A 12,457-nucleotide genomic window follows, 5' to 3' on the forward strand; every position below is an offset into this window, starting at 1 on the left:
ATTGATGGCATTTTACATAAATGGGACCTGCCATACGGCCAAAGGGCAATAGCCCCAATGCCCACAGGAAGCTCCCACTGTGCTGTTGGACCGATTGGTAAACAGTTGGCCTCCATGACCTTTGTCAGTGTAGAAAACAGTGAAGGCACTATAACCTGTGTGACACGAAGTAGTTAATTTATTTACCCTTTTTGGTGATATGCAGTTAGGTCCCTTTTCCAATTGAAGGACACGCCACCTTAGTAAGTCAGTAATTGGTTACTACCAAATCTTTAAAAAACAAAGTTCTGCCAAGTAGAGCCTACACCTGCAAACAAGGCATAAAATCAAATCGGCAACTTCCTGTTCTCTTTTCGGCATCAGCCATAGCTTTTGTGTGGTGCAAATGCACTGAAGTAAAATCACTGTCCATTTCATCAGCTTTAGGGTTGCTAACCCAAAACAACAGATGAGTTATAAATAAATAAAATATGTTTCCAAGTCATTGGGAATTATATCAGGTCCAGAAGTATTTTTATTTAAAAAAAAAAAAACCCAAATCATTTTGCCCCTGTACACCACCACACTGGATTTGAAGTCACACAAAATAGATGTGAATCTACAGGCTTGCAGCTCAAATGGTTTAACGAAAGTATAGTATTAACTGTTTAGGAATTATTTTTTTTATATTTTTATTTAGTCCCCCATTCTCACAGGCTCAAAATTATTTGGACAAACTGATGTAATTTTTAATGTAAGTTTGATGGAAATCTTTGCAGTCAGTGACTTCCTGAAGTCTGGAACTCATGGACTTCAGGAATGTTTCCATCCTTGAGATAGTCCGTCAAGGCCTTTTTTGCAGCCACATCAGCTTCTGCTTGTTCGTGGGGACCTCTCAGCTTTCACTTATGTCTTGAGTAACTGAAAGCATGTTGTGTTTGATTGAGTTAAGGTTAGTGATTTGGCCATGAGAGAACAATACTTTTGCTGCCATTGGGGAAAAAAAAACAGTCTCCCCCTTCTTGCATCAACATCCCTTTGGAAGTCATATTGAGAATTCCAGTGAAGTGCTGCCAAATGCAATTTCAAAACCTGGAATTGAAAATTGTGGTGTTGTACAGAGGCAAAAGTGTGTGATTTTTTTTTTTTTAAAAAAGTGTCACTGTTTCAAATACAAACTTGTAAGATTTGCCAAGTAAAAGAAGGAAATGATGGAGACAATTTTTAAAAGCACACACATTTAAGTTTAATTAATGAAAAGAGTGGAGTTTTGGTAAACATTTTGTCGGTGGCAATACATACATTCAGCATTATTGAGTTTTCAGTTCAATCCCACCATCAGTCCTGTAACATAAACGCAAACAGACAGAACCCAGACAGGGATATTTCTTAGTTTTTGCACCATTTCAATACAACAGAGACATTGTGTTGTTCACAATAACATTTATGTATATAGTTCATAGGATGGAAGAAAACTGTGTTTCTGGTCATGTGACCAGTAACTGAATTACATCTCAATATAGCACAAGCACCACTAAGATGTCTACCAGGAAGTTGAATGCACCAGTCCAGTACAGATTAGTGCAGAGGAAGGAAAGGAGACATGGAAAGAAAGTCACATTTGACTAAACGCGCACCTTTACGAGGCACACAGCCTAAGTATTACAGTGACTGTTCATCAGTATCCTTTATGGGATCTTTAATGTTTTTGTACACCACTGGGATCACAGCGACAGCATGTAAAACAAAGTTAACATGGGTAGCAATATGAATAGGAGCTCCGTGATGCAACGCTGTATGAGCTGAGATCTGCAGCCTTTCACACTATAAAGAGACTTTAACAGTTAGATCAGCAAAACGGATCAAACACAATCCCGATCTGCAGAGAGAACAACACCTTAACGCCATCCCGATGGACTGTCACTTATTCGACAGGATGTGATTTCTATATCTTACATTGGAAACTAAATAACAGCTAAAAGTTACCACTTCATGAATAAGCATAGGTCGTATTTATCTATACACATTTATACATTCAGGTATGACGTTCACTGTAATTGGCACCATTGCTTTCTTTTTTTTTTGTTGGTTTTTTTTCGTATGGATTACCACTTAAAACTGACAGATACTGAAAATGTCCAGACCGTTCTCGTTTACTTATCTGTCAGTAGTAGGCATGTAATGCTTCACACACAGTTGCCTTTTCAAAGCAATCTTGGATGACACACCTTGATAACATGATCATTGTCCACAGAGGCAACTTCATCCTGTTCCTTCTGGCTTGACAGCAGCTTATGATCAGTTGAGCTTGACTAATTTAAAAAAAAAAAAAAAAAAAATTAAAAAACAAACAAAACAAAACCCACCAGCTCACAAATTCAAATGACAGAAATGCAACTCGAGCACTTCAATCCAAATGAACACGGAAACAATCAGAAGTCTTTTAAGTGTGATGTGTTAATTTCAAGGGAAATTTGAGGTGGGGGACATCTCTTAATCTCAGCTCTGAACTCTCCGGCCCCTGCAAGCAAACCAGGAATGTCTAAGCCAGAGAGGAAGGTCAAACACTGCTATGAAGTGTTGTTACAAATACAGTTTTTTACGTAATTAATTTTTTTTAGTTACCTTTTTAAATCTTTTTGACATTTTTGATCTTCACTTTCTACAGGAAAACGCCATTAGATAAAATAAATAAAAACAAGCACAGACTCTCAATGAATTAATGTAATATTCACATGGAAGACAACATATACAATATTAAACATATTTCTAGACCAATACTGCCTTCTATACAAAAAGGCCAACCAGCTGCTGCATTTTTTTTTGGCCAATTAAATGTAATTAATCACCTTTTGGAGCATGTGAGATACAACAAATTAAAAAAAAACAAAAAACACCTAGGGAACCAAATGAACGCCTTTCCACCAGTCCCAAAGCTTCAGGAAACAGACTTACTCTTTAACATAGAAAAATACTATACCAAAATGAAATACAAATATATATATATTAGAATCTGTTAGGCATTTCTATATAAAGGGTTGTAGGGGAGGGATGGGGCAGCTAAAGGAGTTAGGTTACATCATGACACAAAAATATAACAAAAACAAATTATGAGAAATGAAACAAAACAAAATAAAAAATAAAACAGAGCATGATTCTGCAACGTTTTTGTTTTGTACATTTATAAGGATATTAAGAAGCTCTACATATTTGTTAGCAAACTTCTCCAAACATGCAACAGTTTGCACAAGTTTAATACTGCAGGCATCAAAAGGAGCAGGACTGATTGGCCTCCTACTCACTGGGGTGGAGTAGGTTGGGGGTGGGATTATGCAAATCATCCTAACCCTGAGGCAATTCATGCTGGGGGCTGATAAGCACTGGGCACTGTCAGCACCGGATGGGTTCTCTGATTGGAATAGTTTGGCACAAGCCTTCCCGTGTGGCGTTTAGACTGTGCAGAAAATGTGTGTATGCCATGCATGTGTGATTATGTACTTCAGAGACGTGCCTTGACTGCTGTTTTCAGTGCTGCTAGTCAGCGCAGTCTCTTGTTTATTTCTTTTTTTAATGGAGTTTCTGTTACGGTACCTCACAGAAATCAACTGTGACACTAGACCACCCTAGCCTCGAAGCCACGGCGTCTGCGCCGCTCTTAATCGTACGATTTCTTCCTTGCTGTTCACTTCTACGTGTGCGTGTGTGGATGGATGACTGTATCCTGGCAGAGAAACTGCTACACCAAACCAACAACAACTTCAACTCAACTCAAACCATGTCCAGCCCAGTCCAGGCAACCCAGCCAAGCTCAACTCAAAACAGCTTTGCCAAGTCAAAATTGTCCAGCTCTCCTCTTAGCCTTCTGCTTTTCCCAGGCCAGACCCCACTGTTCTCTCTGCCTCCACAAAGTAAAGATGGTAGATGGTGGCTGGGCTGTCAGAGGCCTCAGAGATGGATGGGGAATTCACACTGGGTGACTCGGGTTGAAACAATGTTGCGGATACAATGGTTTGCTGCTGTTGTCGCACCTACGTTGTTGCCCGTGATGTTGGTTTCTCTGTTTTACTGTAGGTCAAACACCCTTAGAAGGGGAGGAAATATACTATTTTACAAACACTGTTGTCCATAATATATAGATAGAGGTTTTATATATATTCTTTAATATCTCTCTTTCTTTCTCTCCCTCACTTTCCTACTGTCTTCTCTTTCCTTTCTTTACTTCCTTTCTTTCTTTCCATCTTCTGCTCGTCAGCAGCAGCAGGGAACGGGAGTGAACTGTGCTACATGCAGCCCACGCAACCGCACTTGATGGTCTTTTCCACCTCCTCGCTGAAGGTGGTCCCATCGCTGCATTCGAAGGTGTATTTCCGACGTTTCATCCTCTGACTGGCGCAGCAGGCCCCTGTGTCGCAGGCTCCAGTGCACTCCACCCAAGAGACCATGCGTGTCGTCTGGCAGATAGCGTATCCCCGCTGGACCTGGTAGAAGTCTCGCACAGGTTCCCCTCTGCACTCAATCTCTAAATAAAAAACAATGGAGAAAAAAGTTTTTAATATGACTTGTTTTAAAGTCTTTTTTTTCTTTATCACTACAGACTAACATGCACAAAACCCACCTGCATCACAAAGTTCTCCGGTATAGCCACTTTCACAGTGACAGTATGCATCTCCTGTGTCTGAGATCTGGCAGCGACCATGTTTGCAGGACAAGTGACGGCAGGGGTTAAACAGCTCCCCTTGTTGGTTACACAGGGCTCCGCGGTAACCCTCTGCACACTCACAGCGGTATGACTGAGAATCCAGAGGGATGCATTTTCCATGGACACACCTATTTAAGAGGCAATAAACTCAATAAATATAAATATAAAGTTTAAAAACTTGATCCACACTAAGCTATTCCATTTGCTGACATACTTGCTGCCCTGGCAGGGGTTGTTAGCAGGCTGGTCACAGTGCGCCCCGCTCCAGCCTGGCTGGCAGTGGCAAACGGGTCCTTGGACCCCATCAGGTTGGCATATGCCATGTACACAGTAGATCTTCTTGCAGGGCTCGCAGCCCGGTACCACGCCAGGCTTCATCTGGGTCTTGGTGAAGTCCTGAAGCTCGTTGTTTATGTACAGGTTCTGGATACAGCCATGGAAACTGGAGCTATTCTGGATCTGCCAGAGACGGAAAGTGCCCGAGTGCACGTCCACCGGCATGCCTGGAGGAAGGAACGAGAGAAAGGATGGTTATATACAAGGACGTGCATACTGAGTCACACGCACAGACATCTAACACAGGGCTGGTATGAGTGTAATGGAGACTGATATTTTCAAGCATGTGTGTCCCAGCAGTGTGTAAACCACTTCTCAGATTAGTATATACAACTGTTTTTTGTTGGAGTTTTTTAAACTAATTTTGATTTTTTTACATTTGCACTATAAGACACATCATCCTTGAAATGGGGGACAACAAAAGGGAGAGAGGTATGGAAAAAATGTCTCCTGTAGTTTGTATGAATGAAGAACAGCACTTCACAGCACATCACAGCAGGAAAAACAAACAGCACCAAGTCTGAGCCACTCCTGATCCGATATCAACCCACAAATGGGGGCTGAAATGCAACAAATCTAAGGTGTAACATTAAAGGTTTATTTTTTCAGTTTCAAAGTCTGATTCTATCAAGAGTGGCTAAATTACATGTAAATTATACAAATGAACACCATGTGCACCATGGGGAAAAAATGCATGCAAATACAAAACTAATCTGAAGTCGAGACTGTGTGTGGTAGTTTGATTATGATTCTAACACTAGATGGCGTAGTTCACACACTATAAAAAAGTGCTTGAAGGACGAAGTCTATAGAGAGATGCATTGTGTTTTTACTCTAAATTATGATCTATTATTTTTGAGAATGATGTTCCTTCAGCTGTGTGGTGGTTAACACATTTGCAAGGGAAAGGTTGCGGGTTGTACTTCAGCCTGAAGGGCATCTGGTGTAAGCCTCTGTTAAATGCAGTGCTACCTGGTTCAGAAGAAGCTGAACGTAGCTTTACTTTTGAGAATTGTGTTCTATGAGCTTCCTTTTCATGATTAAAAAAAATGTGTGTGTGTGTTAGTATTCAGGAGGTTTATCTGTATTTTTTCTAGCAAACACAGTCATGACTAAAGGTGGGATGGAGTGGCTAGAGGATAGGGTTGAAGGGTTGAGGGAAAGGAGTGATTCGGGTGGTGACAAAGCGAAGGGGGAGGGGTGGTGATTGACAGTAGTGTAGTAGTTAAGAGTGCCTGCAGAGGAGGGAGGTGTGTTCTGGAGAGGGCCCCTACCCCCCACATATAGTGGAGCCTCCCCGTTGATGGGCCGCACTGCCCCAAAGCTGTCCATTGTGGTAGGGAGACCCCCGTCAATGGACAGGTTCACCATCTGGTCAAAGGTCACCAGTTCCACTGTGTGGAACTGACCATCGTTGATAGTCTCAGTACTGGGAAAGGAAAACACAGATTGAAGATATACAGTACAGTCAAAGTGAACACAAAATGCTACGTGCTCATCAGGACTGAGCGAGCAGTGGCACCTTACCTGTATATGGCATGTCCTGGCTGACTGCCGGGGTCATAGCTAACCTTGACATGACCTTGATAGAGCTCCACTGCCATATGGTCATTGTCTCCATTGTACAGCAGGATACCATTGTCCTCCGCTGTTGATACCTACAGAGAGATCATTTTTGGATTGGGTGTTTGAGTTATTCAGGCTTTAGCACAGAAAGGCAGTGGCAGCACACTGAAATGGTAGAAATGACTGCACATACTTGTAGTGTGATGTTAGCTTGAGGCCAGTTCTTAAGGTCAGAGAGCAAGAGGTAGGAGTCTCTGTCGATGAAGTTGACGCTGACCAGCTTCTCACAGCGTGGCCCTCCGAACTCAGGAGGACACTGGCAGAGGGCGCGCCCACCTCGCTCCACACATGGGGCGTTGTTCTGGCAGTCGGCCCGCTCGCACAGTGACAGTAGAGATGGGGGAACCTCGCATAACTGACCGCTAAAGGAAGACAGACAGTGAGGGGATTTTTAGGAGTGTGATCCGATTAAAGCAGAAGAAACTAAGAAGCCAAAAATAATGGCACACTTGTCCTCTCCTCACCTATATCCTTCAGGACAGATGCACGAATATCCATTTAGCTCGTCCACACACTGAGCTCCATTCTGACAGCGATGCTCCTCGCAGTCATTATAATCTACACTGCAGTCATCACCAACATAACCAGGAGAACACACACACCTGCAATGCAAAAATACAAAATATAAATCGTCTATTTCCCAACATACAGCTTCAGAATTGATTGATCTGGTGCTTCTGGGAGTAAAACATACTTGGGTCCAGAGGATGTGATGAGGCAGGTAGACTCGTGTTGGCAGGGGCTCCGACCGGGGGCACACACATCTTCCATTTCTTCACACATTTCACCTGCAAAAAGGCAAAAGTTTTAGAGAAGGTGGTTAACGCAGAGCATAATCATATTTTTCATAGCGTAAAACCTTCTTTTTAACTGATATTTTGTTACTGTGCAGCTGTTTCTTGATCTTAACTATGCTGCATCTACTAACCTGTGTAGTAGGGGGGACAAAAACAGGTGTAGTTGTTGACACCGTCGATGCAGGTTGCTCCGTTCTCGCAGTCGTTGTCATCGCAGTCATCGATATTGGTTTCGCAAGTCGGGCCCGCGAAGCCCAATGAACATGTGCAACTGTAAAAGCAAACAAATCCATCTCATCAAGTTCTGTCTTTGATTAAGATTTCATTCCTTACCTTCACTGATTTCCTCACCTGTACTGTCCCTCTTGATTTGCATCCATTCGGCAGGTTCCTCCATTGGCACATGGGCTGCTCACACAGGCGTTCAGAACCGTCTCGCAGTTCTTTCCCTGAAACAGAGGCCAGACTAAGGGATCTGCCAAAAATGATGCTACTCACGTCGGTAACCTCTCAACTGGTCTTCACAGGTAGGTGGTAGCACTGTGTAGTTACCTTGAATCCCGGAGGACAGCTGCACCTGTAGATCTCCACCAGGTCGCTGTGGCAGATGCCATGGTTCTGGCACGGACTTGACAGACAAGGGTTACACTTGGCCAACACTGCCGTGTCCACATCACCTAGAGGAAATGCCAAAGCTTATATTTCATTTTTTTTTTTTTACAGGTACAAGTGACCAATCTAAGATGAAATTCCTGCGCTGAACACAATAACTCACCTGAACATTCAAATTTCTTTGCAGGTGTAGTCAGCAGAAGTTTGCCCTCCATGCCCTGAGGACCAGCACAGCGGGCGATGCCGGGCTCTTTGTATCCAGTCTTGACCCAGTCCGACAGCCAGCGCAGGTGACAGTCACAGTACAGCGGATTGGCACCGATTGCCCTGAAAATTCAGAGATCAGTCATTAGTAATCAGTGATTTAGGCTCTTTCAGTATAAGTCTACCCACTGTAGTGCACTCTGTCACCAGCAGGTGTCTCTACATTCTCATATAAAGTAACACTCACTTAAAAATCAACTTGATGTCCTAGACAAAAAAAATCAGAGCCTCCCTAAGAATAAAACAGCTCTAAAGTTTAACGCTCAATGCCACTTTGGGCCATGCATTATCAGGAGGAAGGCTGTTCAATTACGGCAAAGGTGTGAACAGAAGGCACTCTTAACTGCTTCTGTCATGGTGGTCAGGAATCAATGGCGCTCTGTCCTCCCACTGGATGCACAAACACTCCTGAATCGATGCTGTTCCATTACTGCGGAACACAGGCTCATCTTTCAGGCCGAGCCAATAGCTGACACCTGACATCTGCTTACATGAAAGCCACTTGACTGTGACTGTGGATCAATGGCTCCCCTCCATCCCTCACTTCGCCCCATTTTCATGAAGCCTCGACTCTTGCTCTGCTCTCCATGAAATGCCTTTGTTTAGTTCTCCCTATGCTTCCTTCTGCCAGAGCTCCAGTGTCAAAACTGGAGGACACCTACAGATTGACAGATCTATCTGTCGTCATCATCTTTTTTTGGCAGCTCCCTTGGGGGTCGCCGCATTTGATGCATCTCACCCTATATCTAGCATCTCACCCTGTCCTCCTCCTCTGTCACATGACCCGTCTGCATGTCCCGCTTCACTACATCCTATCTCCTCCGTGGTCTTCCCCTCCTGCCTGGTAGCTCCATATTCACGATAAGTCTATCTATCTAATAGGCAGATATGTCTACTGATCAGCAACTGTCACGAAATGATGTGACAATTTATGCTGGATGGCAAAAGCCATGCACAGCCAGACGCCCAACTCACACAAAATTGCAGACAAATAAATAAACACTGAAGTCCACAGACCATGAAAGATATGTGTGTGCAAGTCAGTGAATGTTTGTGCTTCAAAGATGTCACACAGGGAGATGAGAGAGCAGAGGGGTCTGTGTGTTGCTTGAACCGCAGGACTGCGGCTGATTAAGGGAGGGCTCGTCTCATGCAGAGCCGACCAAAGAGGACAACAGACAGCCCGCTGTGAGCCACACTCTGGCTGTGTGTGCAGACGGCTCCTGTACCTGACAGTGCCTCTGTGTGTGTGTGTATGCATTTTTGTGTGCAGCTACATGTATGTACACTTAACATGGTAAATGCAGATGGTAATGGTTCTGGAAATGGCCATACAGTTGTGTGTTACTACTTACAAATGGGAAAGTGAGGACACGTCATTAAAGATGCCATCGGGAAGCTCTGAGATTTCATTGCCATGAAGAGACCTTAAGGGTGAAGGGGAAGGAGAGGACAAAAAGAGAAAATACATGAAGACATCTGAGCACAGAAAGAAAATCATACTATTAGAACAAAGTTCAAAAGAAGATTTACTGATTGGTCAACTGCCAGAAAATCAACTCGTTTTTGATTTGTTAAAACACACTAGTATTTTTTTTTTTTTTAAAAGACAAGTATTTGAATGAACGGTCCCATTTCAGTATTTATAACGGTGCTCCTGTGTCCAAATGGTAAAGCTATATTTTTTTTCAAAGTAAACCAAAGAGTCAGTATATTAATTGTCAGTGCTGGGTTGATTGCTTTCCAACAAACCGAAACCAGAAATATCAGGAACAATGGCGCAATGTTGTCTTGGCATTCTAAATGAGCGGGAGGTGGTTTGTGTTTCTGGTAGAGCCATGTGCAGCTGGCAAAGATACGAGGCTCTGTACGTCTGGAAAAGGCTGGTGTCAAGTTTCTATGCGCGTCTGGCTGGCAGGGCCAACAGGGGTATAGAGTTGGGGGGTTAAAGAGAGCTGTACCACATGCAAGACAGTGTAAGTGTGTGTGCAGACAACGAGGAACAATTATGTGCTTGTATATTTGGGCACATGCATTACCGGTAATATTAATCCTGGTGTGTTTTTGCATTATTTTGAATCTACTGTTATTTTCCTTGTTCTCAGACTGCTACTGCTACCAAGGTTGACAAGCCTACATGGCTTAATGGCTACATGATTGATGGTCATTGTAATCCGTCAGGTCATTACCACCTCTAAACCTCAGCTGACCGCAAGCTAATGTTACCACAGCTCAGTCCACAATAACAGTACATGACACATCTGCTCTCTATGCCTGGATGAAGAGAACTGATGTATAAACAGACTCTGAAAGTAAACTGCCTTCTTTGTTGGACTTGTCAATCACGGTGAAACTGTGGAAGAGTCAGAGGAAAGGATGCGGAGAGGGAAGTTGGTCAGTGTAAGAATACTAAATACTAGAGGAAAAATATACAGTGTAACCTGCCTGAGACAACACGCTAATTGGCCTGTGTGCCATGGAGAATGCTTATTAGTGTAGAGCGCGTAGGTGGGTTGTGGTAGTTGGAGGATACCGAGGGCGTAAAGCCAGCAGCAGTGTGCCAGTCAGGAAAAGATCTCATGGGAAAAAAGGAGCCATGGAGTCTCCAGGAAGAAACTTGATCTGCGCTCCTGCTAACATTCTCTCTTTTTGACTTTTCTTTGCTACGGCTGTATATCATTCTGTCAATTCACGTTGCTTATGCCAGCTTATCTGCAGCCCGATTCCCAGAATGAAACCGATTGACAATTCGATGGCTTATGTCTACACAGAGTGTGGGAAGTCTGGTTCTGTGAGCCACATGTCTGTTTTGTTTTTGTTGAAAGCTTTACATTCATTGTTTTTTTCCCTTCTCTTTTCTTTCATATCACATTAATTTCTTACAGGTTGCTACTCAAACCCCTGCGGGCCACACCCTGGCGCTGTCTCAGCTCACTCACCTCACACCTAATACTCAGCAGGCCAATTAGAAGCGTATTAATCTGCAGCTTAAACCACAACCACCATACAAACACACACACACACACACACACATGCGTGCACACTCACACAGTGCCGCTTGCAATCACACCACATCCATGCCAGCCTCAGACCCCTGGTTTGTTTGAAGAAGTGAGCGTTAATGATTCTTCTCCTCTTTTACTGCTGTGTAAAGCCAAAGGTGCAGCTTTATAAAGGCTCTGGCACCTCGGCGTGCGCGACTGCACATGAGCGCGGCGCTTTTGGCATCTCATTGTGGTTTCCATGAAGCTTCCAACTTTGAACTCTGAACTTTTTGTGGAGTCTGAAAGTTTAAACTATTAAACTGAGCTCATTGTCGCTCGAGATTTGCTGCACCCCCCACTGTATTTCTAAGCAAAGAAAGAAATGCCACAGCTCCAATTGACATTTAATGGGAGGCTTATGATTGATCACACGGGCAGTAAAGACATCAAAGTTTTCTGCTTCACTTGGACTCCCGTCTGAGTAAGACAATAAGGTAGCCCAGACAGTCTGTGTGTATATATGTGTGTTATTGTATATAGTTCTGAGCCTGTGTGGTGTGTGTGTACGTGTTGGTGGCACTGAGGGAGGGCCTCACATGGCGTCTAGCATACTTGTTCAGGGGAATTTCAGAAGTAAAGGTGGCGTGAGTGAGTAACAGCAGAAATAACGGACACACAGCTTCATTAGAGATCAAAGCTCTACGCCTGGCGTAGCGACGGCGGCATCAGCTAATGATGGCCGAGCTTCACTCTCATTCTACACTAAAAGGGCTCTTATGCTTTGTGTCTCGTAATGATCGGGGGCTTTAGTCGAATCCCACCGTAAAAAGAGGCTTTGTTGAAGCTTTGTTGTCACTAATAAAAAGTGTGCCTGCTATGAGCACACATGGAAGGCTGATAACTGCACTCCCACACACATACTAACAGGCACCAAGCCAGTAGATGACAAACATTTAGACTATGCATATACGGGCATCAGTGCGCACACAGACACACACACGCAGACACACAAATAGACATTGGCGTGCGCGCATAATCTCATAAGGAGTGCTGCTGGGCCTGGTCTCAGTTTCTCCTGTTGCAAAAGTAAACTGTACATTCGAGTTAAAGCTTGAGGCTTCGAGCTGCTGTGCGCTTCCAAAGACTGGTTTCATTTCGTC

General features: G+C 43.6%; 1 protein-coding gene across 4 annotated transcripts in view; it reads right to left on the bottom strand.

The window, feature by feature from the left end:
• Positions 1 to 1,272: 1,272 nt before the first annotated feature.
• Positions 1,273 to 12,457, bottom strand: part of slit1a (slit homolog 1a (Drosophila)) — an 83,008-nt gene continuing 71,823 nt past the window's right edge. For 2 of the 4 annotated variants that reach the window (XM_085477745.1, XM_085477744.1), the window contains 13 exons: positions 9,669 to 9,740; positions 8,213 to 8,376; positions 7,990 to 8,114; positions 7,789 to 7,886; positions 7,569 to 7,708; positions 7,335 to 7,428; positions 7,105 to 7,242; positions 6,774 to 7,002; positions 6,542 to 6,672; positions 6,289 to 6,443; positions 4,893 to 5,181; positions 4,595 to 4,806; positions 1,273 to 4,498 (listed from right to left, as the gene is read on the bottom strand). In XM_085477745.1, coding sequence (XP_085333871.1) covers positions 4,260 to 4,498; positions 4,595 to 4,806; positions 4,893 to 5,181; positions 6,289 to 6,443; positions 6,542 to 6,672; positions 6,774 to 7,002; positions 7,105 to 7,242; positions 7,335 to 7,428; positions 7,569 to 7,708; positions 7,789 to 7,886; positions 7,990 to 8,114; positions 8,213 to 8,376; positions 9,669 to 9,740 — 2,086 coding nt within the window. In that variant the 3' untranslated portion in view covers positions 1,273 to 4,259. Of the gene's footprint in view, positions 4,499 to 4,594; positions 4,807 to 4,892; positions 5,182 to 6,249; positions 6,444 to 6,541; positions 6,673 to 6,773; positions 7,003 to 7,104; positions 7,243 to 7,334; positions 7,429 to 7,568; positions 7,709 to 7,788; positions 7,887 to 7,989; positions 8,115 to 8,212; positions 8,377 to 9,668; positions 9,741 to 12,457 lie in introns of all 4 variants that reach the window. The other 2 variants (XM_085477743.1, XM_085477742.1) reach the window with 1 other exon arrangement.

The sequence above is a fragment of the Copadichromis virginalis genome, linkage group LG13, assembly GCF_057382275.1.
Source record: "Copadichromis virginalis isolate Kocher_CV1m ecotype Utaka linkage group LG13, C_Virginalis_male_GT1.1, whole genome shotgun sequence".
Lineage (NCBI taxonomy): Eukaryota > Metazoa > Chordata > Actinopteri > Cichliformes > Cichlidae > Copadichromis > Copadichromis virginalis.